Source organism: Ailuropoda melanoleuca, chromosome 13 (assembly GCF_002007445.2).
Source record: "Ailuropoda melanoleuca isolate Jingjing chromosome 13, ASM200744v2, whole genome shotgun sequence".
NCBI lineage: Eukaryota > Metazoa > Chordata > Mammalia > Carnivora > Ursidae > Ailuropoda > Ailuropoda melanoleuca.
Genome location: NC_048230.1, coordinates 90,201,234 through 90,228,574, shown reverse-complemented (window position 1 = coordinate 90,228,574; position 27,341 = coordinate 90,201,234). Strand labels below are relative to the sequence as shown.

General features: G+C 41.7%; 1 protein-coding gene across 4 annotated transcripts in view; it reads right to left on the bottom strand.

Annotated features, from left to right (window-relative positions):
• Positions 1-27,341, bottom strand: part of KIZ (kizuna centrosomal protein) — a 129,862-nt gene that overhangs the window by 46,736 nt on the left and 55,785 nt on the right. For 2 of the 4 annotated variants that reach the window (XM_011229734.3, XM_034639837.1), the window contains exon 7: positions 382-495. The exons of 1 other annotated variant lie outside the window; for it this stretch is intronic. In XM_011229734.3, coding sequence (XP_011228036.2) covers positions 382-495 — 114 coding nt within the window. The remainder of the gene's footprint in view (positions 1-381; positions 496-27,341) is intronic. One more of the 4 variants, XM_034639835.1, reaches the window with a different exon arrangement.

Below are 27,341 nucleotides of genomic sequence, written 5' to 3'. Positions count from 1 at the left end.
TGTGTCACTAGCATGACCTTGGACACTAAGAAATGCATCCCTCTAGGTGGTGGTTATACTGGATCATATCCTGGGTTGTTTTCAAGGTATGCTAATATGCCAGACAAAGGCTACCTGTGCTCCCTCCCCCCAAGTAAGCCCTTAAAACACTGCTATGAGCAGGGACTGAGTGGATATATCCAATTAACAGTTAGAAAAAAATACATTTACAAAGAAGTAAATGTATTGTGGTTTACAGTATGTAAAAAAATTAAACTGATAACTACAAGCGTCTACCCCAGTGGTGACCATGTGAGCTAGGGGTCTGCAACTCTGTGACCCTTCACATTTGGAAGTGTCTTGGAGCAAGAATAGCCACTGCACCCCAGCAGCAATTAACACCTAACTTGCTTTCCATCGCTGCCACCCACAGGTAAGGGTCTTGGAAACTGGTGAAGGACAGTTGCTCCACAGGCTTCAAGGTCTTCTTTCAGAATGTCACTATGATTATAGAGCCTATAAAATAAAACAGGTGCTGCATGAGATGTTTATTTAAGCACAGAAGGCCCGCTTCTAGAATCTATGGTGGTTCTTCATGGTTTATTGACATATATCTGTAATATAATCTAGACATAAAATGCAGCAACTAGACTGTCTCTCGACAAAAACGTAAAATGGGGCAGTTCGAAAACTTGTTTGTGTGTATGTGGCAGTTTTAAATCCATCAGAGGAAGCAACTTTTAACCCTTTGAAGACTTTAATGTTGTTCAATCTTCAGCTGTGCAATCTCATTCCACATTGCACCTGACTGATAGGAATGCTAGATAATCTGAACAGCGGAAAAGGCTAATTTTATATTGTCAATCATAACAAAGTTAGAGCTCCACAACTCATATGAAATTTACTTAAATTGTCACTGCTAAGAAATTGCAAACTGCTGGCTGAAGTATAGGTTATGTCCTCTATTTCTGAACACAGAAAAATGACTATTATTTCTTCATTCAGATCCCACTACAATAAAATTTTGTTTATTCTTAGTAAGAACAGGAAGGCGTGGGAAGAGGGACTGAGCCTTCATTATCTACTTCCAGGATACTGGGGGACCGGCTGAGTCTAACCATTTGGCTACAGTTTTTAGTTAGGTCTCTCATCGTATCATTAGCCTCCAAAGAGATTGGCTAGTAAGTTCCTTTAAAAAATTGTCTATTTTAGGGAAAGTATGATTCTAAAAAGCTATTTGAGAGGATATCAAAAACAAAACAGTATTTCTACTTTAAAGGAGATGATCACACTTGGGAATGTTTGATATATACTCCCAAACGAAAATGAACCAACTCTTAAAGCAATATGTTAATTAGCAAAGTATTACTAATTTGTAATTACTTCTATAGTTGGTTAAATTACTCGATCCATCTGACAGCACTGTGCCTGATATCACAGAGATAAAGGAGATGTGCTCTGTCCTACGGGAGGGTGAGAGACAACTGCAGGCATAGTCTCCCTCCCTCCCCCGCTATCTCCCTACTCTGATCAGGTTTTTACTCTGGGCAGGAAATAAAAATGGATCCCCTGGATCTGGAACCTATTCTGGGCTCTGGGCCACAATGTCAGTACCCCAGCTCCTTGCCAAGTCCTGACCTCTTGTCCAGACTTTGAGTTTGAATTCTTAGTCCCTATGGACCAGACCCTGGGTTGGGACCTTCACTCCTGAGCTCTGCTGCTAGAAACCTTCCAGACTCCTGACCTACGTCACATAACAGTACCTACAAATACTTTCTTTTGGACAAAATCTGGGTCTTAATTGTTCCTGAAAGGCTTTATCTTGCCACTCAATTCCCACAATAACACCTGTTCTTAAGAAGGGGAAGATACCCAAAGAGCCGAAGGTCCATTTCTGGGTTTTCTATTCTGTTCTATTGGTCCATGTGTCTGTTTTTGTGCCAGTACCATGCTGTCTTTGTGATCACAACTTCATACTATAGCTTGAAATCTGGCAATGTGATGCCCCCAGCTTTGTTTTTCCTTTTCAACAATTCCTTGGCGATTCAGGGCCTTTTCTGGTTCCACACAAATTTAAGGGCTGTTTGTTCCAGTTCTTTGAAAAATGTCATTGGTATTTTGATCGGGATAGCATTGAATGTGTAGCTAGCTCTGGGTAGCATAGACATTTTAACTATGTTAATTCTTCCGATCCATGAGCATGGAATATTTTTCCATCTTTTTGTGTCTTCTTCAATGTCTTTCAAGAGTGATTTGTAGTTTCTAGAATATAGATCCCTTATGTCTCTGGTTAAGTTAATTCTGTGATATCATATGATTTTTGGTGCTATTGTAAATGGGATGGATTCCCTAATTTCTCTTTCTTCAGTCTCATTGTTCATGTATAGAAATGCAACTGATTTCTGAGCATTGTTTTTGTATCCTGCCACATGACTGAATTGCTCTGTAAGTTCTAGTAGTTTGGGGGTGGAGTCTTCGGGTTTTCCATATAGAATATCATGTCATCTGCTAAGAGAGATAGTTTGACTTCTTCTTTGCAGATTTGAATACCTTTTGTCCCTTTTTGTTGTCTGATTGCTGTTGTAAGGACTTCTAGTACTATGTTGAATAATAGTGGCGAGAGTGGGCATCCTTGTCGTGTTCCTCATCTTAAGGGAAAGGCTTCCAGCTTTTCCCCATTGAGAATGATATTTGCTGTAGGCTTTTCATAGATGGTTTTTAAGAAATTGAGGAATGTACCCTCTATCCCTACACTCAGAAGTGTTTTAATCTGGAAAGGATACTGTATTTTGTCAAATGCTTTTTTCTGCAACTATTGAGAGGATCATATGGTTCTCGACTCTTCTCTTGTTGATATGATGTATCACGCTGATCGATTTGCGAATGTGAACCACCCTTTCTTTTATCCCGGGGATGAATCCCACTTGGTCATGATGGATAATCCTTTTAATGTACTGTTGGATCCTATTAGCTAAGATTCTCATTTGACAAAGCAGGAAAAAATATCCAGTGGAAAAAAGACAGTCTCTTCAATAAATGGTGCTGGGAAAATTGGACAGCTACATGCAAAAGAATGAAACTTGACCACTCTCTCACACCATACACAAAGATAAACTCCAAATGGATGAAAGACCTTGATGTGAGACAGGAATCCATCAAAATCCTAGAGGAGAACATAGGCTGCAACCTCTTTGACATCGGCCACAGCAACTTTTTTCATGACACATCTCCAAACGCAAGAGAAACAAAAGAAAAAATGAACCTGTGGGACTTCATCAAGATAAAAAGCTTCTGCACAGCCAAGGAAACAGTCAAAAAAACTAAGAGGCAGCCCACAGAATGGGAGAAGATATTTGCAAATGACATTACAGATAAAAGACTGGCATCCAAGATCTACAAAGAACTTCTCAAACTCAATACACGGGAAACAAATAATCAAATCAAAAAATGGCCAGAAGATATGAACAGCCACTTTTCCAATGAAGACATAAAAATGGCTAACAGACATATGAAAAAATATTCAAAATCATTAGCCATCAGGGAAATTCAAATCAAAACTACATTGAGATACCACCTTATCCCAGTTAGTGTGGCAAAATTTGACAAGGCAGGAAACAACAAATGTTGGAGAGGATGTGGAGAAAGGGGATCCCTCTTACACTGTTGGTGGGAATGCAACATATGAAAAAATATTCAAAATCATTAGCCATCAGGGAAATTCAAATCAAAAATTGAGCTACCCTATGACCCAGCCATTGCACTACTGGGTATTTACCCCAAAGATACAGACGTACTGAAGAGAAGGGCCATATGTACCCCAATGCTCATAGCAGCATTGTCCACAATAGTTAAATTTGTGGAAGAAGCTGAGATGTCCTTCAACAGATGACTGGATTAAGATGTGGTCCATATATACTATGGAATATTACTCAGCCATCAAAATGAACGATTTCACAACATTTGCAGCAACATGGACAGGACTGGAGGAGATAATGCTAAGTCAAGCAGAGAAAGACAATTATCGTATGGTTTCACTCATTTATGGAACATAAGAACTAGGAAGATTGGTAGGAGAAGAAAGGGAAGAATGAAGGGGCTAAACAGAAAGGGGAATGAACCATGAGAGACTATGGACTCTGGGAAACAAACTGAGGGCTTCAAAGGGGAGGGGGGTGGGGGAATGGGATAGGCTGGTGATGGGTATTAAGGAGGGCACATATTGCATGGGGCACTGGGTGTTACACGCAAGTAATGAATCATGGAACTTTACATCAAAAACCAGGAATGTACTGTATGGTGACTAACATAATAAAAAATTATTAAAAAAAAAAACACAAAAAAACAAAAAAAGAAGGGGAAGATAAGCCCACCAAAGGTGAGCCAATTTTAGAGATGTAAAGGGGAGCTTGGAATCTGTGGGCAGACAATCAGAAATGGTGAGGAGGACCCCCTGCAAGGCGGCATTTAGAGAGAGGGGAAATAACATTTCATGCTTAGGATTGGCACAGGCAAAGGTGACAGGAAATGCCAGGTAAGAGGGGTGTGGCGACCAGCATGGAAACAGGAAATGCCAGGTAAGAGGGGTGTGGAGACCAGCAAGGTATGGCCACATAGGGGCTGCTGTTGGTGGCAACAGGATAGTACAGGTGACTCCGGAAGAACACAGGGGTTATGGGCACCAACCCCCCCCAGTCAAAACTCCATACATAACTTTTATTTATTTATTTTTAAAGATTTATTTATTTGAGAGAGAGAATGCATGAGTGGGAGGGGCAGAAAGAGAGGGAGAGAGATCTCAGGCAGACTCCACACTGAGCATGGAGAACCACTCAGGGCTCGATCTCATGACCTTGAGATCACAACCTGAGCCGAAAGCAAGAGTCGGACACTTAACCGACTGTGACATCCAGGTGCCCCCATACATAACTTTTGACTGCCCCCAAACTTAACTACTAATAGCCTACTGTTGACCTGAAGCCTTACTGATAACATAGTCGGTTAACACATATTTTGCATATGTATTATATACTGTATTCTTACAATAAAGCTAGAGAAAAGAAATCGTTAAGAAAATCATAAGGAAGAGTAAATACATTTACAATACTGTATTTATTGACAAAAAGCCACATATAAGTGGACCCGTGCAGTTCAAACCTGTTGTTCAAGGGGCAACTGTAATGGGAAATAAAATTTGACATAAAACTCTGGTGAGAAAATAGCGATAACCTTTCCGATTTCTGAGATATAGCTGGTTTCCTGAAAGCAGTGTTTTTGAGCGGTTAGCCTCGCAGCCATGGGCTGATGCTACTGTGAAGGGAGAAACCTGAGGCCCCAAACCAGCCAGGGGACTGAGCTTGCGCTCTAGCCGGCAGGGGGAAAGCACAGAAGTGTGAGAGCAGCAGTGGGGCTGGCAGCGGAGGGAGCAAGTGCCCACGGTGGGGCGGGACGGTGGAAGGCTTGGGACCAAGCTTCCAGCAAGAGACTAGCCACTCACAACTCCCACTGTGGTTCTCAGTGATGCTGATCTACCTAGTGTTCAACGGAAGCCAGAAATCCACCGTCGCAAGGTTTATTTTCGTAGGACAGCTCCCAAATTTACAAATGTGGCCATTAATTCAAAAGAAGGTTAAATACTATGCTAGACAAACAGAGCCCTCCTGCAAGTGTGGGGTCTCCAGCTTAGAATGCCTTTAGTCTGACTCCCTGAACCAGGTGGTACACCCGGAACAAGGACCACGGCTCGATGTTGCTGTAACTTCTCTAGAATGCCAGCACGCTAGTGGAAGTCAGCAGACACTTGGGGATGCTGGTGTACCAGGGCAGGCTGTGCGTGGGGTGTTGTGGTGGGAACAGCCTCCTGCCAAGGAGGAGTACTTTACCCTTGCCATTCTTAGGAAAGGTGATAAGAGAAAGCAGACAGTTTTTTGCTATTGTTTCTAAATTCTCTACTGACAATGCACCTTGCTGCCACTGCATCTCCTCCAGCCTCCAGCCCCGCGTGCCAGCGCTTCATGACACCTGACTGGTCACATAACCTCTGTCCTTTTCCAATTTGTGCAATCCAAATGTTGGCTCCCTTAGACTAGCTGATCTCACACTTAGCTAGACCCCTCTCTGACTAGCTCATTCAGGGCTCTTTTTAATCCCTGACTTTCATTAGCACTCACTGTATAGACAGCATCCTTCATTGTATGGAACTGTCCTGTAGTTATGTCCTGTCTGCTTAGTCTGCTCTACAAAACCAAAAGCTTATTAGGAACAGCAACTGCGGGGCACCTGGGTGGCACAGCGGTTAAGCGTCTGCCTTCGGCTCAGGGCGTGATCCTGGCGTTCTGGGATCGAGCCCCACATCAGGCTCCTCCGCTATGAGCCTGCTTCTTCCTCTCCCACTCCCCCTGCTTGTGTTCCCTCTCTCGCTGGCTGTCTCTATCTCTGTCGAATAAATAAATAAAATCTTAAAAAAAAAAAAAAGGAACAGCAACTGGACTTGTGGATTTTTATCTTAAGTTTCACGTAGCACTCAGCATGACACTGAAGACACACTTAACAACACTGTGTGTTGAGTGACAGGCCAAGACTTAAACCCAGATTAGAGAAATTCATGACCCACCTATTTCGACAGTATGTTTTTACACAGTGGTTGTTACACCAGCCCAGAGCTTCCAGGGCTGGGCAACAAGTGATCAGTAAGATGGCCATGAGTACTGTCTGCACAGCACTTGGGTCTACTCTAGATAAACTCAGGAGCTTCTCTGGCTAAAAGATGAGTTGGTCTGTGCTGAGGATTTCTAATAGCTTTAACTGGTTTTAACTGACAAAATATCTATCAGTCCTTTGCTAAAAATAACTCTATTCACGAATTCAAACCCTTTGGAGCTAAAGATCAAAGACTATGTCTTATGGAAACACTGTCTATGTTGGAATTCAAGATCTCAACTTCTTTTGTGTCTTCCATTTGCATTCCAACCAAAATAATTCCCACTGGAGGGACATGCGTCTGATGAGGACTAGGTCCACTCTTTTCTGGGGAATGTGTGGACTGGCCTGGCATCAACACACAGGGCCAGTTCATTCTCTGTGAAGTCCAGCAAGTGGACAAACCTGCTGGTTGACCAGGAATCGCTACAAACACAAAATGAACTTTAAAGAGGTGTATTTTATTTTACCCAGCAATGGTTAAAGCATACGATGCAAAATTTGGGGGGTGTCAAATTTAAAGTAATTGCTTCCTAGCTTCATTTTCATCTTTTAGTTGCACAGAATTTTGGAGATGATTTGAAAGAAAACAACCCCATTCCAGGCTAATGCAAACACTCAAATTAAGATACACTCTTTCTAAAAAAACAAGGAAGAGAGAAAAAGTGCTATGCTTTTTCTTTCAGTATCACAAACTAAGAATTGCTTTTTGGCAAAACAAAAACATCAACAAAAATAAAAACAAACCCTGCATGAGGGCGACAGAGTGTCAACTATTCCTTAAATCTGCTGGGTAACTGTCTCCCATTCCTGGGGTGTTAGCTTTTCCGGGACTTAGAATTCAAGTGTTTCAGCTGCAGCACTACAGGCTCGACTTTCAGGGTTTTTTTTCTCTAGGGAAAAACAGTCTCAGAATAGTATGGTAATCGCTGACCATGAATAGTAATGAGTTGGCTTACAACATTTACATAATCTAATGTTACTTTTAAAAAGTTTTATGATATACATTTACTGTGTTTTTAATGTACTGAAGAATCACAAAGCACCCGAGCGGGTCACATCTAGAACAAAGTTTTAGGGAAAGATATCTGCATTCCAAAATGGGCTACAATGTAAAGGCATCATCTGAAGAGGTGGTCCACAGGTTAGGAGCGTGTAATTTAGGAATAACCCATACCCAGAAAGGTGGGAAAGGGGCAACACAACAGGCTTTTGTTACCAATTCCAGTGCCTACAGCAACACTGGCCGGGGGAAACTCAGCTTCTTCCTCCTCCTCATTGGTCTGACCCACCTTCCCTCCTAAACATAAGAAGGCTTTAATCTTTAAACTAAGAACACAGGGTCTGGATAGAAAAGATTACTTTTTAAAACCACCATTTTATCCAGTTCTGGTTCTGGTTTTTTACATTTCATTCCCATGGGCGTTTGTTGATTATAATGAATGTTTAAAATCCTCCTAAGAACGCTGAGGATTCTTAAGTTTAAACAGAACTAACAGAGTGCACATTCATGTACCAAACACTCAGACCACAACTGCTACAAAATATAACTAATGAACCAAAGCCGACTGTTGTCAGTCAAAACCTGAGACGCTAATTCAATTTGTGTAGATTACTGGTCATCCTGAAGCAATTTAGCACCTTCACCAATAAGAGAAAACCTCCAGTGACCTCCCACCCATAGGTACACAAATACAACAGAGAACCAGAAAGGTCTCTAGAAGCTCTACCTCCATAAAGATGCAAATTAAGATTTAAACAGTGTAACAATCGGCCAGAGCTAATCCTTTTACAGAGGTGTAAATGGCTATTGAGAACAGAATTCCGGGCTGGTAGCTTTTGTTAAGTAGTATTTATTACAGACAAATTTCATCCTAGAGCAACGCCAAGCCACCAACTCTGAGGACTATTGATAAAATAGTTTCATAAAGCCAGTCCAATTTGTTTGCTTTGGTATCAAATTTCCTGACCATAAATCCAAACATGTAAATATAAACCGCATCAAGAATTAGTGGTCTGGGAAAATAAACTGGAAACGACGATCTCCAGCCTGACACCCGATGGCTGGAACAGCTGTATGTGCAGCCACAGTGAAGTCTGTATATGGTGTTTTGTTTGCCACACAAAACAGTTGTAGAAAGGACAAACACATACATAGTTAAACAGTATTTTTCTTTTAACGGGATGTCTTACAAAACCTATGTTTTGGTGGCTACCTCGGTCCCCATTGTGCAGCCCCCTGGGTGGTCCCTTCCAGGAGGCCACTTGAAGGGAGCACAATGCCAAAAAGGAGGGAAGGAGGGGACGGCGACACAAAGGCCAACAGAGCGGGGCGGTCTGCGGCAGGCTGACGACCAGGGGTCAGCAAACAACGCTCCTTCTCTTTACCCAGGAAACAAGGGCTCCTTCTCTTTACCTGGAAACAGTGTGATTAAGCTGACAGTTTGAATTATGGGCTACATTTTGTAGGGTACCGTTTGTCTGTGTTAAGGTCCTCTGTATTGTACCAGAGGCTCACAAGCAAAACCCTTGCCTTTTCCCCCACTTTGGCCTCAAAACAGACCTCATCATTCTGTTCCACTTTAATTCGCAGAACTACTCCCTCTCCCATGCTACTTTTTGTCCCCCAAGTTCCTTAATGAGGCACTGGACAGCCTGAGAGAATTCGTAATGGGTGTTTTCTCTACCCTTAAACAGAGATAAGCAGCCTGAACCTATAAAGGGTTTTTAGTAGCCCAGAATCATGACTTGTAGCTGCAGACATCCTTTATGAAATGCGTAAGTGTTCCAGTCTATTTTCTCCTTGGTAAGCTATGGATTCCAAACGTAACACTCTGGTTGATAAAAATCCTTGCTAGACGGGTGAATACCAGAAACATTACTCTTGCTCCCTAGGTTTCTTTTAAATCAGCACTGACATGTCACCAGCAGGGTGTCATCATTAAGGTCCTGGCTGCGCTCCCCAGTCTGAGGTACACACAACAGATTTACGGAGCTGGTCCCCTAAAGCAACTTGGCTTTGAATATCTGCTGCAAAGAAGAACACAGAGGGTGAATGTCTTACTAACATGCAACTTTATGCCTTTGAAAAATGGAATACAATCAGGCCCTGCATTTTGGAAAAGTTTTTAAAAATATTATGAATGTAGGGGCGCCTGGATGGCTCAATCGGTTGGGTGTCTGCCTTTGGCTCAGGTCGTGATCCTGGGGTCCTGAGACTGAGCCCCTCATCTGGCTCCCTGATCAGAGGGAAACCTGCTTCTCCCTCTCCTTCTGCCTGTTGCTCCCCCTGCTTGTGCTCTCTCTGTCAAATAAATAAATAAAATCTTTTAAAATATTATGAACCTTATAAATTTTTGCATATTAGACATTATCATAATCATTAAGCTCTAGGGGGTGCTTTTGGTAAAAGGGCATCTGTATTGTCAGGGTGGAACCATCTTCACTAGGCCTTAATGACTGATAGTGGACCATAAAACAAAACATCAGACTTTTGCCATGCTGTTACATGTCTGCCTGTCTCCGTACGTGTGTGTGCATCTGTGTGTCCGCATGTGAGTGTGTGCATGTGTAAGAGGGGAGGTGAGGAGCCTTAGACTGGGCTGGCAAGGGCTACAGCATGTGAGGGGATCCGGGGAGAAGGGAAACCAGATGGGGTGGTGGGTGGGCTTATGGAGGGCTCTTGCCAGGTTCAGATCCTGTAATAAGTTAGGATGCCACTTCTGTGGGATAGGTGAGTCTCCTTGGAGGCCAATAACTGACGAACAGGAATGGGGTCAAGTGCAGTCACCCTCACTGAGGGGGAGCTGAGACCAGTAGGCCAGTTCCTTCTCTGGATTTGGACTCTAAGTTCTGGGTCTACCTCCATGACGACAATGAAATGGGAGTGGCAGTTCCCCGGGGTGGGTGGGCACCTGCCAGAAAGAGGCTGAACCTTTGGCTATTAACACTTGCCTTCTGCTGGGCAAGTATGGTGGGAGTCAAATGCAGGACTGCTGAAAAGATGGCGCTGGTTTGCTGCTGGCCCTTCACAGGGTCAATACTGTATGACAATGAAGAAGGTGAGTCAATTATTTATTCAAATGTGCCGTCACCTAAGAAGCTGCTCAGAGGAAGCCAAAGACAAAAAGAGAAAAGAGGAAATGACAAAGTAGAAGATGCCAACTCATCCTTATGAATGAATAAATGGGTTAACTGTGGAGGAGAGGCAGGATGCATGCAAGAAAACAAGGAAAGCCAACTGGCCCTCCTGGGTAGACCCTGGCAACCAGGTGAAAAGGCTTGTCTCCTCAGTGTCAGAGTTAAGGGGCGTTGGGCAAGCACATTCCTGATTCCTGCTAAGGACACTTTCCAAAACAGCGGGAACCAATTCCAAGTGTGCTCATGATTACAGATGCAATAATGCCCCCAAACCACCGTGTCCAGAGCATGTTCTTGTAATACGTAACACAGCTGATCCGTAAGGGCCGTCAGTCCCATGACTCCGGCCCAGAAATTCTTTCAGGGATTCACTTGTCCTGGAAACTGGAGCTTTCCAATGTTTAAGGTGGCACAACACCTGGGATATTTCATTTCATCATATACATCAGAAACATTTTTTTAAGCAATGAATATAGGTATGCAATATAAAAATCAAACCACGAGTACATATACCCATGATTAAAAAAACAATCTGTCAAAGCTAACAAGATCAGCAGTTACCACACGGTTCACTATTATTCATCGGCTACTCTCATGCATTTTATCTTCAAGTAGGCAGGCAGTAGCAGGTACCAAAGTTTTAGTAAAATGATATTGAGAAAGTTCTCAAAACTACAAAGATTCATTCTTCTACCAACTTGAAAAAGATCATTTTACTCAACTGCAGAATCATTCTACTGAAATATATCTGAGAGTCACTGCAATAAAAAAACCCAAACGGGGGCACCTGGGTAGCGCAGTCGTTAAGCGTCTGCCTTCGGCTCAGGGCGTGATCCTGGAGTTCTGGGATCCAGTCCCACATCAGGCTCCTCGGCTGGGAGCCTGTTTCTTCCTCTCCCACTCCCCTGCTGTGTTCCCTCTCTCGCTGGCTGTCTCTCTGGCATATAAATAAATAAAATCTTAAAAAAAAAACAGGGGCGCCTGGGTGGCACAGCGGTTAAGCGTCTGCCTTCGGCTCAGGGCGTGATCCTGGCGTTCTGGGATCGAGCCCCACATCAGGCTCTTCTGCTGTGAGCCTGCTTCTTCCTCTCCCACTCCCCCTGCTTGTGTTCCCTCTCTCGCTGGCTGTCTCTATCTCTGTCGAATAAATAAATAAAATCTTTAAAAAAAAACAAAAAAAAAACAAAAACAAAAACCCCAAACAGCATTATTTAAGCAGCAGATTCAAACACACTTCCTGTCCATCAACATGACAAGCAAATTAAAATAAACCTACACTGAAAAAGGGAAATAGAAAAAAAAGGTTAGACAGCCAGTTGAAAACCATAAAAGACAGGATTCAGAACTGCTCCTCACATCTCTCCCGTAGGTTAAGGCAACAGTGTCAGTTTCCCAACTAGGACTCAAAATGGCGAGATTAAGTATAAGAGTACAGGCAAACATATCAAAAGTCTCACTTTTTGCTTAACTTTTGAGTTTTTCTTTGTCTTTTCTGCTTGTCCTGTTTGCGTACACTTCTCAACAAAGGCCTTCACTGAAGGGAAGCTTTTTCGCTCAGCTATCAGGCTCAAATGTTCTTTTTCAAATAACACCTTAAAATGCATTTGTTTTTTCCAGAAGCCTATGAGAAATATAAGTTTAAGAAATAAAAAGAGGGGCGCCTGGGTGGCTCAGGTGTTAAGTGTCTGCCTTTGGCTCAGGGCATGATCCCAGCATCCTGGGATTGAGCCCCGCATCGGGCTCTCTGCTCTGCTGGGAGCCTGCTTCTTCCTTTCCCACTCCCCCTGCTTGTGTTCCCTCTCTCACTGGCTGTCTCTCTCTCTCTCTGTCAAATAAATAAATAAAATCTTTAAAAAAAAAAAAGAACAAAAAGAAAGATGAATCATAAGGAATCGAAGGAGGAGGAATAAAATAGGCAACAACATGCAGAAGTGAAGTCAGGGATGGAGAGAAGGAAGTGTGGCGGTTTGCCACCCAACACTCTGTAACATCTCAGTTTTGCTCTGATGAACTACCACTCTTCCATCCTAACCCACCTACCTCGGATGGGGCTCAGGGTGAAGCATGGGGTCCAGGTGCAAGCCAGAGGTGCTTTCCCCTTGTTACAGTGACTGTGGAGGGGGTGGGCCAATGACAGGGTCAGAGCCAATGAAAGACTCTGGCTCAGCACGCCAGGACAAAGGCCACCAGGATGCAGGAACTGAGAGCTGAGTCAATCCAGGAGAAATGGAACCAAGAAAAAGAGAGGAGTCGCAGCCTAGTAGCATCATCTGAGTCTTAGGTAAAGCCGGCCCACAGACCATCTACCACTGGATGTCTTGCTATACGTCAGTAGAGTTCCCTTTGACTTAGAACAGTTTAAAATAAGTAAATGGACACAGGAGTAAATAAGGTTCAAAATATGTGAAAAGGACAAAAATATTCAGTAATTTCTTGCTTCTGCCTCAGTTTTATTTTTTTAAAGATGTTTATTTATTTTAGCGAGAGAGAGAGTGCAAGCATGGTATGAAAGGGCAGAGAGGGAGGGAGAGGAAGAGGGAAAGAATCCCAAGCAGACTCTGCACTGAACGTGGGGCTCGATCTCAGGACCCTGAGATCATGACCTGAGCTGAAACCAAGAGTCAGACGTTTAACCGACTGGGCCACCCAGGCACCCCTGCATTGTTTTTATCTTCATTATAAGCATGCTAACCATTTGATTATGAAATATAAAATATTTTCTACGGCATGAAGGATATTTGATACAGACATCCAAAAAAGTGGTCCTTAGAAGCATCCCCACTATAGGAAAATTTTCAAGGCCATCAGTGAAAGCTATGAAACCAACCATATAAACAAAGGTTCCCTTGCCTCCACAGGGCAAACACCACAGAGCTGCAAGACATGTCTTTTAAACTCTGGAATTTGGAAGATTTAAAAAAAAAGAAATAGCTTTACTGTAATAGAATTCATAAAACAAAAAACTCAATCTTTTAAAGTATATACTCAATGTTTTTTTATTAATATACTCATAGAATTGTGTGACCTCACACAATCTAATTTTAGAATTTTTTCAAAAGATAGTTTTGAGGGCCTGTTTTCAGTTTAATTATTTTTCTGATTACAAAAGGAATACTTATTCATTATAAAAAACTTGGGTTCTGCCTTGGACACAGCTCCTTTGCCTGTTTCCTGTATCCACAAACTCTTATTTTAACCAAGTTGTAGCAACACTATGGTTGCCTATTCAATGTCCAGCTCCTTTCTTTCCTTTCACAGAACCTCAATTTTGTTCAGGAATCAAGCTCCCCCTCAAATAACCCCAATTCAGGAGTAAATCACAATTAGTCTAAGCCAGGGATGATGGAATCTAGCCACAGCCTGCTTTTGTACAACCTTTGAGCTAAGATTTAAAAAGAGGAAGGGGGAGAAAAGGGGATAGGGGTGGGAAGAGGAGAAGCAAAGCCTGAAATATTTACTGTCTGGCACCTTACAGTAAAGGTTTCTCTCATCTCTCACCATTATAATAATCCTTGCTAGTGATTGGCTTGGGAATAGGCATGTGACTGAATTTTAGTCAATGAGATATTAGGGGAAGCATACTGAAGGCTTTCCTCGCTCCTAACAAAGAGACTGGAGGAGAGTGAGTGTCTTTCTATCTTTGGTATCTCTTTATCTTTGTGGTAAGATGAGGTTCTTGGTACTTGTATTCATCAGCTTGTGCTGCTATAACAAAATACCACAGACTGGGTGGCTTAGATAGCATATTTATTTTTCATAGTTCTAGAGGCTAGGAAGTCCAAGATCAAGATGCTCTTTGACTTGGTTCCTGGTGAGGACCCTCTTTGTGGCTTGTAGAGAAGCCTTATCCCCGTGTCCTCACATGGCAGACAGACAGGGAGAGCTCTCTTATGTCACTTCTTATAAGGGCACTAGACCCATCATGAAGGCAGTACCCTCATGACTTCATCTAACCCTAACACCTCCTAAAGACCCCATTTCCACATACCATCACATTGGAGGCGAGGGCTTCGAAGGACATGACTTTTGAGGGGACACAATTCAGTCCATAACAGCACTGCAGCTGCCATCTTGCTCCTGGCCTTAGGATGAGGCCAGCACTGAGAACGACACAGCAAGGAAATGGAAAGGACCTGGGTCTCTGAGGACAAAGCAAAGGGCAGTAGCAACCAATACCAGGGCCTGCTTTACTCCTGGACTTCCAGAAATAAGAAATAACAAGTACATTTATTATTTAAGGCAGTTTGAAACAGTGTTCCTGTTATTTGTAGCCAACAGCAACCTGATAATTTATAGATGAATGTTCAACAAGGCCAAAAAAACTAACTTTGAAAAAATAGCCTCTTATGGATGACTTTTCTTTTTTTTTTTTAAAAAAACATTTATTTATTTATTTATTTATTTATTTATTTATTTATTTATTTGAGAGAGAGAGACAGCATGTGCAAGCAGGGGGGAGGGGGCAAGGGAAGAGGGAGAGGAGAATCTCAAGCAAACTCCCTGTTGAGCACAGTCTGATGAAGAGCCTGATGCGGGGCTCAATCCCATGATCCTGAGATCATGACCTCAGCCCAAATCAAGAGTCGGCCACTCAACCAACCGTACCACCCCGCTGAATGGGTGGTACGCCTGATGAATGACTTTTCAGTTAATTCAGATTCATATTTCATTGAAAAGAATGTAAGGAGGTGTCTTAAAACGACAATCCTGCCCTGTCATCCTGGCCCCCACCATCTCTCCTTTTTATAAATATGAGCAATAGCAGGATCCTTGCTCTTGGAGTGGCTGGCCATTGGAGGCAAGACCAATAGCTGTCCCTGTGCTGGCACTGGAGGGATGAAGCAAAGACCCTTGTAGCTCCTGAATGTGTGCCCTTGACCTGAAGTGGGTGCTATACTCTGCCACTTGAGCCACTTTCAGTGGGAGTCACCAACAGTCCCTAGACCTGGGCTGCACTGGCTTTTCTCTGGGCCTTTGCTCACACTTTAGCCCTCCTCACAGTCTGGAATGGCTAATTTCCTTCAACCAGCCAAACCAATCATCACCATCTTCTGGTTATCTAGTGCTGTGTTACAAGTTAACCCAAATTCAGTGGTGTAAAACAACCAATAACTTTTGCTAGGTTCATGCTTTTCTGGGTTGGGAATTTGGACAGGGAGCAGTGCAGGTGGCTTTTCTGTTCCATGGTCTGGGACCTCAGCTTGAACATCTAGGGGTGACCCGGAATTCGGGGGACTGTAACTGTTTGGAAGCCTCTACACTCCCACTGAGAGCCTGGGCTGGGATGACTTCAGGTTCAGCTGGGCCTACTAACTGCCACAACTACATGTGGCCTCTCCCCGAGGCCCGTTTGCTATTAGCCCCATTTTCTTGGAAACCTGGCCATGTTCCAGTCTCTCCTACCTTATTTGGGTCTTAAACAACTAGGGCCTGACTCCCAGAGTCTCCTCTCCAACATCCGAAACCATGGTAAAATTGTCCCACTCAGAATAAACTACTTTCAGATCTCAAATTTGTATTGAAAGAGATCTCGTTTTGCTAAACTCCTAGAAGGATTTGGCCTGACTGTTGTTCCTTCCTTGACAGAAGTGTAGGTCTCCTACATTCTTTCACTAGCCTCCCTTCTCTGCCTCCTCTCTCTCTTCTTCCCACCTTTTGTTTGGCTCTTGTTTGGCTCCCAAAGAGCTGGGGCACGGCACCTTATCACTCCATTGGGTAGTTGTAATTTACTGAAATATCAAATGGTAAAAAGAAAATAGTACAACATAGTCCTTTTTTTTTAATCTCTCAGAATTCCCTTATAAAATGAAAAAGAAAGAGGACAACTAGAAGAGCAAACCAAAAACCCATGGGTAACATCTATTACAAAAGTAGATGACAGAATGTGAGGGAGTGTGACTAACTCCTGAGAGCAACCCAAGCCATTACACCTGCAGCTGTGCAGAAGGAAGTGGAGGGACAGCAAAGGGATATAGGATGTCTCCCAGAACATGAGAACCTCCACATTGGCAGGTGGTTCTCACTGAAGGACAGCAGCCCATCTGAAAGGGGGTCTGCTGGTCCAATTTCAAGGGTGAGGACACAGGGGCTACAGTGGGGGCAGGAGCAGCAGCAGCACGGGCCCTGCGACTCTAGGACCTCACTGGTCTAAATGCCCTCTCAGCGGAGAGTTCAGCCCTGAGAAGAAAGTGCTGGAAGCGAGCTCTAAGTTGAGCTGAGACAATAAGAAAGAAAGAATCCTTCCACTTAAAGTGGAAGAGGAGAAAGAGGCAAGAGATCCAAGAAAGTAAGAAGCCACACTTAGGAACATTATGGGAGAACCACAGAAGAGGGAGCTCTGGAGCCATAAAAGAAAGAAAGCTGGCCTGGCTCACCTGCCCTTCCTGAGTGCAGAAGGCACCAGAACGCAGCCCCTGAAGACATTCTGGGTCCCCTTATCAGTAAAATGCAGGTAATGACACCTCTACTGCAGAGGACTGCTGTCATGAATGAGATAATGTGTATAAAGTGGCTGGCACAGCACTCAAACAAAATAGAAATTATCACTATTATTATAAATATTAGCATATCAAGTTTGTAGAACAACCTTAAGCCTAACCCTGACAAAATATTAAAGAACTCTGGTAGGCCAGGTGAAGTGTGGTAAACCACTACTGTCCCACTCCAGGGGACACCTTGCAAGTTTTTGTCTCCTGGACTCAGTGCCTCTCTCCCCACATCAGTACTGTATATGGAACTATCCTGCTCTGCCTGGAGCCTTCCCCTTCCTGGGCTGCAGGCTGACCCTGTTCCAGCTGCTCACACGTCCTTTGCTTCAAAGACACTCTTACAGCTGCTTAGTCTATGATTTTCCTTTATGATAACTTTTCAGCCCTGATTAGAGGCATATCTCAGAGATATCGTGGACCACGGTAATAGAGTATCTCAACAAAGTGAGTATTGCAATAAAGCAAGTATCACGATAGAGTGAGTCAAATGAATACTCTCATTTTCCAGTACATATAAAAGTTATGTTTATACTATACTGTAGTCTATTAAGTGTGCAATAGCATTATGTCTAAAAAGGCAATGTAAATACCTTAATTTAAAAATATGGCTAAAAAATTCTAACCATCATCGGAGCTTTCAGTGAGTCATAATCTTTTTGGTGGTGGAGAGTCTTGCCTCCATGCTGATGGCTGCTGACTGATCAGGGTGGTGGCTGCTGAAGGCTGGGGTGGCTGTGGCCGTTTCTTAAAATAAAACAATGAAGTCTGATGCACTAATTGACTCTCCTTTTCACAGAAGATTTCTCTGTAGCAGGCGATGCTGTTTGATAGCATTTCACCCATAGAAGAACTTGTCTCACAAATGGGAATCAATCTTCTCAAACCCTGCCACTGCTTTATCAAATAAGTTTATGTACTATTCTAAATCCTCTGTTGTCATTTCAACAATCTTCACAGCCTCTTCACCAGGAGTAGATTCCATCTCAAGAAACTACTCTTGGCTCATCTATAAGAACCAACACCTCATCTGTGAAAGTTTTTTTTTTTTTTAAGATTTTACTTATTTATTTGACAGAGATAGAGACAGCCAGCGAGAGAGGGAACACAAGCAGGGGGAGGGGGAGAGGAAGAAGCAGGCTCATAGCGGAGGAGCCTGATGTGGGGCTCGATCCCATAACGCTGGGATCACGCCCCGAGCTGAAGGCAGACGCTTAACCGCTGGGCCACCCAGGCGCCCCTATCTGTGAAAGTTTTATCATGAGATCACAGCAACTCAGCCACATCTTCAGGCTCTGCTTCTGATTCTAGTTCTCTTGCTATTTCTACCACATCTGCAGTTACTTCCCACTGAAGTATTGAACATCCAATTTGTAAAAAATGCAGAATCTGTGAAGTGCAATAAAGTGAAGCACAATAAAATCGAGGTATTCCTGTATCTTTTTTCTGGAAAGTATCCCATTTTTTAGGAAAACTTCTGGTCACACCCATTTGGATAATGATTTCCTGGTTGAACTCTCAGAGTTCTGGGGCTTTGCAGTGACCTTATATACTGATGTTAAGTACAAACTATACTTACAGTGAGTGCATCATAGCCAACGCTTTTCAATGAAAGGGGTTAAGTAAAACAAAATGCCCATTTTGTCATGATTCTGATTCTTTGATGCTAGAAACTAAATTTACCAAATTGCCAAGAGTCAGAAGTAAGAGACAGAAGCCAGGTTCATTTCTAACTTAAATATAAAAAAAATGTTGGCCATTCCTGTTGCATCTCATGTATGTCCCTGCATCTTGACTTCCAGAACCATCATGTCAGATTACCGTTAACTAATTAAGTATCAAAAGCCAACATGGGCCAGCCACGGTAACAGGTGCTTTAGCTGAAAAAAATTAATCTGATGAAGATGGTAAGAACTAGAAGTTCGATTAGTCAATTGTAATACTGGCCAAAAGGAGATCCAACATGACAATCACAAATGGCTCTGCCATTCCTCCTGTGATTTTACCACATGTCTAGAGCAGGCAGAGAGCAAGAGAACATTCTAAACCAAATAAATGCATTCCCGATTTGTTTCTTATGATCATCTCTAGTTAAAGAAAGGAGATTAGAGAGACATTAACCTGATGGGAGAAATAAAAGTAAGGCAACAAACAGGTTCATATTCTGGATGATTCTTTTAAATGTGTATAAAACATAACAACATTCTGAAATAGCATATTCCACATGTCAGCAGCCAGTCATGGGTTTAGAAGGCTCTCTAGTAACCGCACACAGAAAACAAGAAAGTATTGTGTGCAATCTAAAGAGACAAATTGTTAGAAGACTTGAGAGGGCTCGTACAGGGAAAAAAGATGAAATGGAAGGGGAGAAAACCTTCCAAGTAACAGATTAAAAGGCAAAAAAGCAATAAACAAATAAACAAACAAATAAATAAATAAATAAATAGGAAAAGGCAAACCAAATTAGGAAGGTCTTGGCCAAAGCAATGCATTTCATAATTAAAACTGAAAGGGGCCAAATGATATCTGGTTTCCTTGGTCTTCAGAAAATAAGCAGAAGTCAGTGGAAGTGATGATGAAGGAGAAGGGAGAGGGGAAACACGGCAGGCTTTGGGTGCTGATACCATCTCTTGACAGGGTGGGGCAACCAGGGGTGTTCACTCTGTGATAAATAATCAAACAGTATATCATGATTTGTTCACTTTTCTATGTGTATGTTATACTTCAATAATAATATTTATTTTTAAAAGTGCATATGGCAAGGACTTCAGCTTCTCCTAATGGCATCCTAGGTAATGAAGATGAAGCCTTGCACCAAAAACATGTATTTGGAAAATTTCCTTGATAGCATTAGAGAGATAGGTAATGAAGAATTACAGGATCAACATGTAGAAAAAAGGAAATTCAGAGAAATGAACCTAATATGTGGGGCAACTTTTCTTTGAAGGGCATGTGCCAATTCCAGAACAGGGGGTTGAGAGACTGAGAAGCTGAGCAGAGCTTTATACAACCCCACAGGGTTGGAGAATAAAAACTGACATTCAGGTTTACTAAAGAAGAGAACCCTAATAAATCACCCACACTTTGAACTGGAACCTCAAAGGGCTACTTTCTGCAGATAAGGGTGAAACAGAATAGTCTGGTGGTCAAAGGGACCAAAGTCTGGCTCCAAACCATCAAAATCCTCATACCTGGATGAAAGAATCCAGGATTGCTTCTGCCCCAGATACCTGCCAGAAGTATTCTGCCTCTTCAGAGGAGGATAAATTCCTAGGTCTGAAATCACTTTGAAAACGCTCCTATACAATAGCCATTCAAAAATTACTAGAGATTTGAGAAAAACAAGACAGTGAGTAAAAACCAAAAGAAACAAAAGAAAATAAACCTGCAGGGAGTAAATGGGGGTACAGTCTAAGGTACTTACATTGTCCAGGAAGAATGTAAAAATACAAATTAACAATAGATTTTGAGAGGTCAGAAACTTATAGACCAAAAATTAGTGGATACACAGGGTAGAACTATGTAATTAATAAGTTTGAGCTACTGGAAACATACAGAACTCTACACCTAACAAAGGGTTGAATATACTTTCTTTTCAAGCACACATGAGCATTTATAAAAAACTGGCCATTACTGTGACCAATCAACCAAGGCCAAGAGCAGATGCTGTTCAGAGTACATTCTCTGCCAAAAATATGATAAAACTGGATACCTAAAATAAAAAGATAATCCCTCTTTCTCCCAATGTTTAAGAACTTAAAAAAAATCACTTCTAAATAATGCCTGTGTCAAAGAAGAAAGTTTAATACTTATTTACATTTAGATAATTAAAATATTTAAAACTGAATGACATTGATAGTGTTACTTGTCAAAACCAGAGGGGCTGGGGCGCCTGGGTGGCTCAGTCCTTAAGCATCTGCCTTCGGCTCAGGTCATGATCCCAGGGTCCTGGGATTGAGCTCCACATCGGGCTCCCTGCTCAGCGGGAAGCCTGCTTCTCCCTCTCCCACTCCCCCTGCTGGTGTTCCCTCTCTCACTGTGTCTCTCTCTGTCCAATAAATAAATAAAATCTTAAAAAAAAAAAAAAAGCCAGCGGGGTCCAAGTCAAGCAGTACTTAGAGGGAAATTTAAAGTCTTGGCAAAAGAACCACATAACAAAACCAAAGAAAGAAATAAAGGAATAATAAAGATAATATTAGAAATGAATGAGATTTTTAAAAAAGCAATAGATGGGATCAAATCTGATTTGAAGAAATTAATAAAATAGACAAATCTCGTGCAGGGTTGACTGATAAAAAAAATAGGGCAGATATAAAATTATGAATGAGAAAAGGAGCATAATTATTGACACAGTAGAAATTTTTAAAATATAAAATAGGCCCACATATTTGAAAACTTAGGATCTATTTCTAGCATAGCATACATTTGCAAATTGACTCAAGATGAATGAAAACATATATACACATGAGCATTTAATAACTGGAATAAGTAATCAAACAAAAATCGATGGAATCTTCATTGGTAGACCTGTCTTGCAAAAAATGTTTAAAGAAGTTCTTCATGCTGTAACCTCACAAGTCTTCTCAGTATTCCCCAGGCCTGTCTTCGCTATAGGTCACTCACTTCTTCTGACCCAGGCCAGCAGATAGGATGGGATGGCTGGCAAATGCTAAGGAATCAGGTTCAAGATAGCCAATGGATTTTTTTTTTATTTGTTTGTTTTTAATCTCCTGCATAGACACCAAGTAACAATGACTGTGATTAATGATCAGGTATCAGAACTACTGCCCTCTTGGAAATCTGATTCTGGACTTCTCAACTTTTAACTAAAGTAGGGCTAAGGGAAGTCTCAGATTTTTCAGACCAAAATAGATAGCTAAAACAAGAGGCATAGGCGTAACTGGAGAATGATGTGCCAAGCAGAACATGAAGAAGATACACTGATGGCCCCACCTGCTGGCACTAGGTTATTTTTCCAGAAGTGTAATGCACAGGGGCGCCTGGGTGGCACAGCGGTTAAGCGTCTGCCTTCGGCTCAGGGCGTGATCCTGGCGTTATGGGATCGAGCCCCACATCAGGCTCCTCCACTATGAGCCTGCTTCTTCCTCACCCACTCCCCCTGCTTGTGTTCCCTCTCTCACTGGCTGTCTCTATCTCTGTCAAATAAATAAATAAAATCTTAAAAAAAAAAAAAAAAAAAAGAAGTGTAATGCACAACCTTACTTTGGGAACAAAGGCCAGAATCTGTGGGGCAGCAAGAAAAAGCTCAGGGGGCCACCTGCACTGAAGGTTAGAGGTCATGTCCAGGAAAAACAAGTGACGGTAGTGAAGAAAAAAAGCAACCGAGATATCTGAAGGCATCCTCACATTTGAAGCAATGCTGAATTTATAAGTATGCTTCCAGTTCCTCTTAAAGTGAATCTAGGATAAATTCTAAAGGAACACAGTTACAACCTATGACTCCTGACAATGTGATTTCCATTAGCAAACCTTTCTCAGATATAAGAACTTCCTTCCTACGTTTAACTTTGAAGAGAGGCTAAATTAATATCATTGGATGAGATTTGATCTATGTGATCACATTTTTATGACCTCGAGAAACCAAGGCTTCATTTGACTTAACTTAAAAGGTAGCATTACATTTTGCTTTCAGTCATACTCCAGGGGGAGAAAAAACAAAGCAACTTTGCAAGTACTTTGTTCAAGAGTGAAGAAAGTCATAGCACTTCAGCAGCTTATTTGAGACTGGAAGGCACAAAAATCAATGTGGACAGAGCAAAAGGTCAAATTGCCACGGCTTGGTTTTCTTTTCTTTTTCTAATTAAAGAAACTAATTTGGTTCCTGAACTTCTTTATCCAACCTTATGACATATTATCCTTGGTGACACTCCAGTTATTTAGGCAGGAGAGGATTACTGGGACACAGTCCAACGTACCAGTTAGGACTGCAGACTGTGGACCTAGGCAGCTGAGTTCAAGTGCACTGAGACACTTTGTGACTTTGAACATAACCTGTCTATGTCTGTTTCCTCCTCTGTAAAATGGCGGAGATAATAGGAATAAATGGATTACAAAGCTGTTATAACAGTGCCTGGCACAGAGCTGGTGCTATTAAAGGATACCAACGTCATTATGATTGTGATTTGGGTGATAGAGCACAGAAATTAAGAGCATGAATTATGGAATCTATCAGTATGGATGCTAGCTGTACCTCTGACTAGCTTTGTGACCTGGGAAGGTTACTTGATCTTTCTAAATGCTGCCTGAAACACTGCACTTGGCACCTACAGCACTTCTCGATTCTCCTTGTTCTTCCCTGCAGGCTGTCTTAGATTCCTTTGCTGGTTCCCGTTATCTTCCTGACCTTGAATATGGGTCAAGCTTGGGCTGTTTTCCTATTTATAATCACTCCCTAATGGTTTCAGGGTATATGATTTAAAAATGCATTTATACTCTGATGACTCAGTAAAGTTGCAGAATACAAAAACAAAATACAAAAAATCAGTTTTGTTTTTATATAACACACAACTCAAAAAGGAAATTAAATAAATAACCCCATTGACAATAGAATCAAAAACATAAAATACTTAGAAATAAACTTAACCAAAGTGGCAAAAGACCCATGCACTGACATCACAAAACATTGTTGAAAGACATTAAAGGAAACACAAATAAATGGAAGGACATCTCATGCTCATGGACTGGAAGACTTAATATTGTTAAAATGTTCACACTACCCCAAAATGATCTACAGATTCAATATGATCCCTATCAAAATCCTAAGGGCATTTTTTACAGCAATAGAAAAAACAATCCTAATTCATATGGAACTACAAAGGACTCTGAACAGCCAAAATATACTGAGAAAAAAGAACAAAGCTGGAGGACTCACACTTCCTGACTTCAAAGTATATTACAAAGCTACAGTAATCAAAACAGTATGGTACTGGCAGAAAACAGATATACAGCCAAATGGAATAGAACAAAGAGCCCAGAAACAAATCCACACATATGGAGTCAACTGATCTCTGGTCAAGAACATACAATGGGGAGAAGACAGTCTCTTCAACAAATGGTGATGGGAACACTGGACATCCACAAGCAAGGATGAAATTGGACCTGAATCTATATCACACACAAAAGTCAACTGAAAATGTATTGAAAATGTAAACATAAGAACTGAAACTGTAAAACTCCTAGAAAAAAACATAGGGAAACAGCTTCCTGACATTGGTCTTAACAATTACTTCTTGGGTAGGACACCAAAACCACAGGCAATAAAAGCAAAAACAGACAAGCAGGAATATATCGAACTAAAAAACTTCTACATGGCAAAGGAAATAGCCAACTGAGTGAAAAAGAATCCTATGGAATGGGAGAAAATATCTGCAAAACATATATATGATAAGGGGTTAACATTCAAAATATATAAGGAACTCCTATAACTCAACTGCAAAAACCAAACAACCTAATTTAAAAATGGGCAAAAGATTTGAATAGATATTTCTCAAAAGAAGACATTCAAATGATCAAGAGATATATGACAGAATGTTCAACGCCACTTATCATCATGTAATTGCATATCAAGACCACAATGAGATAACACTTCAATGCTTGTTAGAATGGCCATTATTTTGGAGGGGAGGGGGAAAGCAAATAGAAAAAGCAAGTTTTTGTGAGGACATAGAGAAACTAGATCCTTGTGCACTTTTGATAGGAGTGTAAAACGTTGCAGCCACTATGAAAAACAGTATGGAGGTTCCTCTAAAAATTAAAAATAGAACTACCATATGATACAACAATCCCACTTCTGGGTATTTATCCAAAAGAACTGAAATCAGGATCTCAGAGAGAGATCATCACTCCAATGTTCACTGCAGCATTATTCACAATAGCCAAGAGGTGGGAAAAAACTAAATGTCACAGACAGGTGAGTGGATAAAGAAAATCTAGTATATATAGAGAATGGAATATTATTCAGCCATTAAAAGAAAGAAATCCTGTCCGATGCTATAGGATCTGAACATGGATGAACACTGAGGACTTTTGCTACATGAAATAAGCCAATCACAGGAGGACAAATACTGCATGATTCCATTTATATAAGATATATAAAATAGTCAAGTTCAGAAGCAGAAAGTAAAATGGTGGCTTCCTAGGCCTTGTTAGATGAACGTAAAGTTTCAGTTATTCAAGATGGAAAAGTTCCAGAGATATGCTATATAATATTGTACTCAGAGTCAACAATACTATGAACTTAAAAATACAACTTTTCAACAAATGGTGTTAAAACATCCATATGCTTAAAAAAGGGGGGCAATCTAGAAACTTGATAAAAATTAGCTCAAAATGGATCACAGTCCTAAATGTAAAACACAAAATTATAAAACTTCTAGAAGATAACATAGGAGAAAACCTAGATGACCTTGGATTATGGCTATAACTTTTTAGATACAACACCAAAGGCATGATCCATGAACGAAATAATTGATAAGCTAGACTTCATTATAATCAGAAACTTATGCTCTACGAAAGGTTCACAGAAAACCGCCAGGGAAAGTTGCCAGAGAACAAAAGCCCGGAAATACCAGCTCACGTTGTGCCCACCCCCATCCCCCCTCGCAGGGGACAGGGCAACTCTACCTAAACAGGGTTGCCTGAGTATCAGCATGGCAAGCCCCTCCCCCAGAAGGCAGGCTGAAAAATCAAGAAGCCCACATCCCTAAGGTCCGTATAAAACAAGTGCACACTGCCTGGTTCCTGGTCAATAATTTGGGCTCTGGGCAACCCCGCAACCTCTCCTCATCAGAATGACGAGAAGGAGAAACCCTCAGCAAAGAAAGGAGACAGAGACTGTGGCCTCTGCCACAGAAATGATGGATATGGATATAACCAAATTGTCAGAAATGGAGTTCAGAGTAACAATGGTCAAGATGATGTGTGGGCTTGAAAAAAATATTAAAGAAAATATTAATGAGAATATAGAATCTCTAAGGGCAGATATGAGAGCGAATGGGGCAGAAATTAAAAATGCTATGAATCAATTGCAGTCTAAACTAGATGCTCTGACGGCCAGGGTCACCGAGGCAGAGGAACGCGTTAGCGAATTGGAGGATGGGTTAGTAGAAGAAAAAACGAAAATAGAAGCTGGTCTTAAAAAAATCCACGCCCACGAATGTAGATTACGGGAGATTACTGACTCTATGAAACGATCCAATGTCAGAATCATCGGCATCCCCAAGGGGGTGGAGAAAGAGAGAGGTCTAGAAGAGACATTTGAACAAACTGTAGCTGAGAACTTCTCTAATCTGGCAAAGGAAACAAGCATTTGCATCCAAGAGGCACAGAGGACCCCTCCCAAGANGGTCACCGAGGCAGAGGAACGCGTTAGCGAATTGGAGGATGGGTTAGTAGAAGAAAAAACGAAAATAGAAGCTGGTCTTAAAAAAATCCACGCCCACGAATGTAGATTACGGGAGATTACTGACTCTATGAAACGATCCAATGTCAGAATCATCGGCATCCCTGAAGGGGTGGAGAAAAACAGAGGTCTAGAAGAGATATTTGAACAAATTGTAGCTGAAAACTTCCCTAATCTAGCAAGAGAAACAAACATTTGTGTCCAAGAGGCAGAGAGGACCCTCCTAAGCTCAACCACTACAAACCTACACCACGTCACGTCATAGTGCAATTCGCAAATATTAGATCCAAGGATACAGTATTGAAAGCAGCCAGGGTGAAAAGATTTCTCACGTACCAAGGCAAAGGTATCAGGATTACGTCAGACCTGTCTACAGAGACCTGGAATGAGAGAAAGGCTTGGGGGGGCATTTTTAAAGCTCTTTCAGAGAAAAACATGCAGCCAAGGATCCTTTATCCAGCAAAGCTGTCATTCAGAATTGATGGAGAAATAAAGACGTTCCAAAATCGCCAATCATTAACCAATTTCGTAACCACGAAACCAGCCCTACAGGAGATATTAAGGGGGGCTCTATAAAGGTAAAAAGGCCCCAAGAGTGATACAGAGCAGCAAGTCACAAC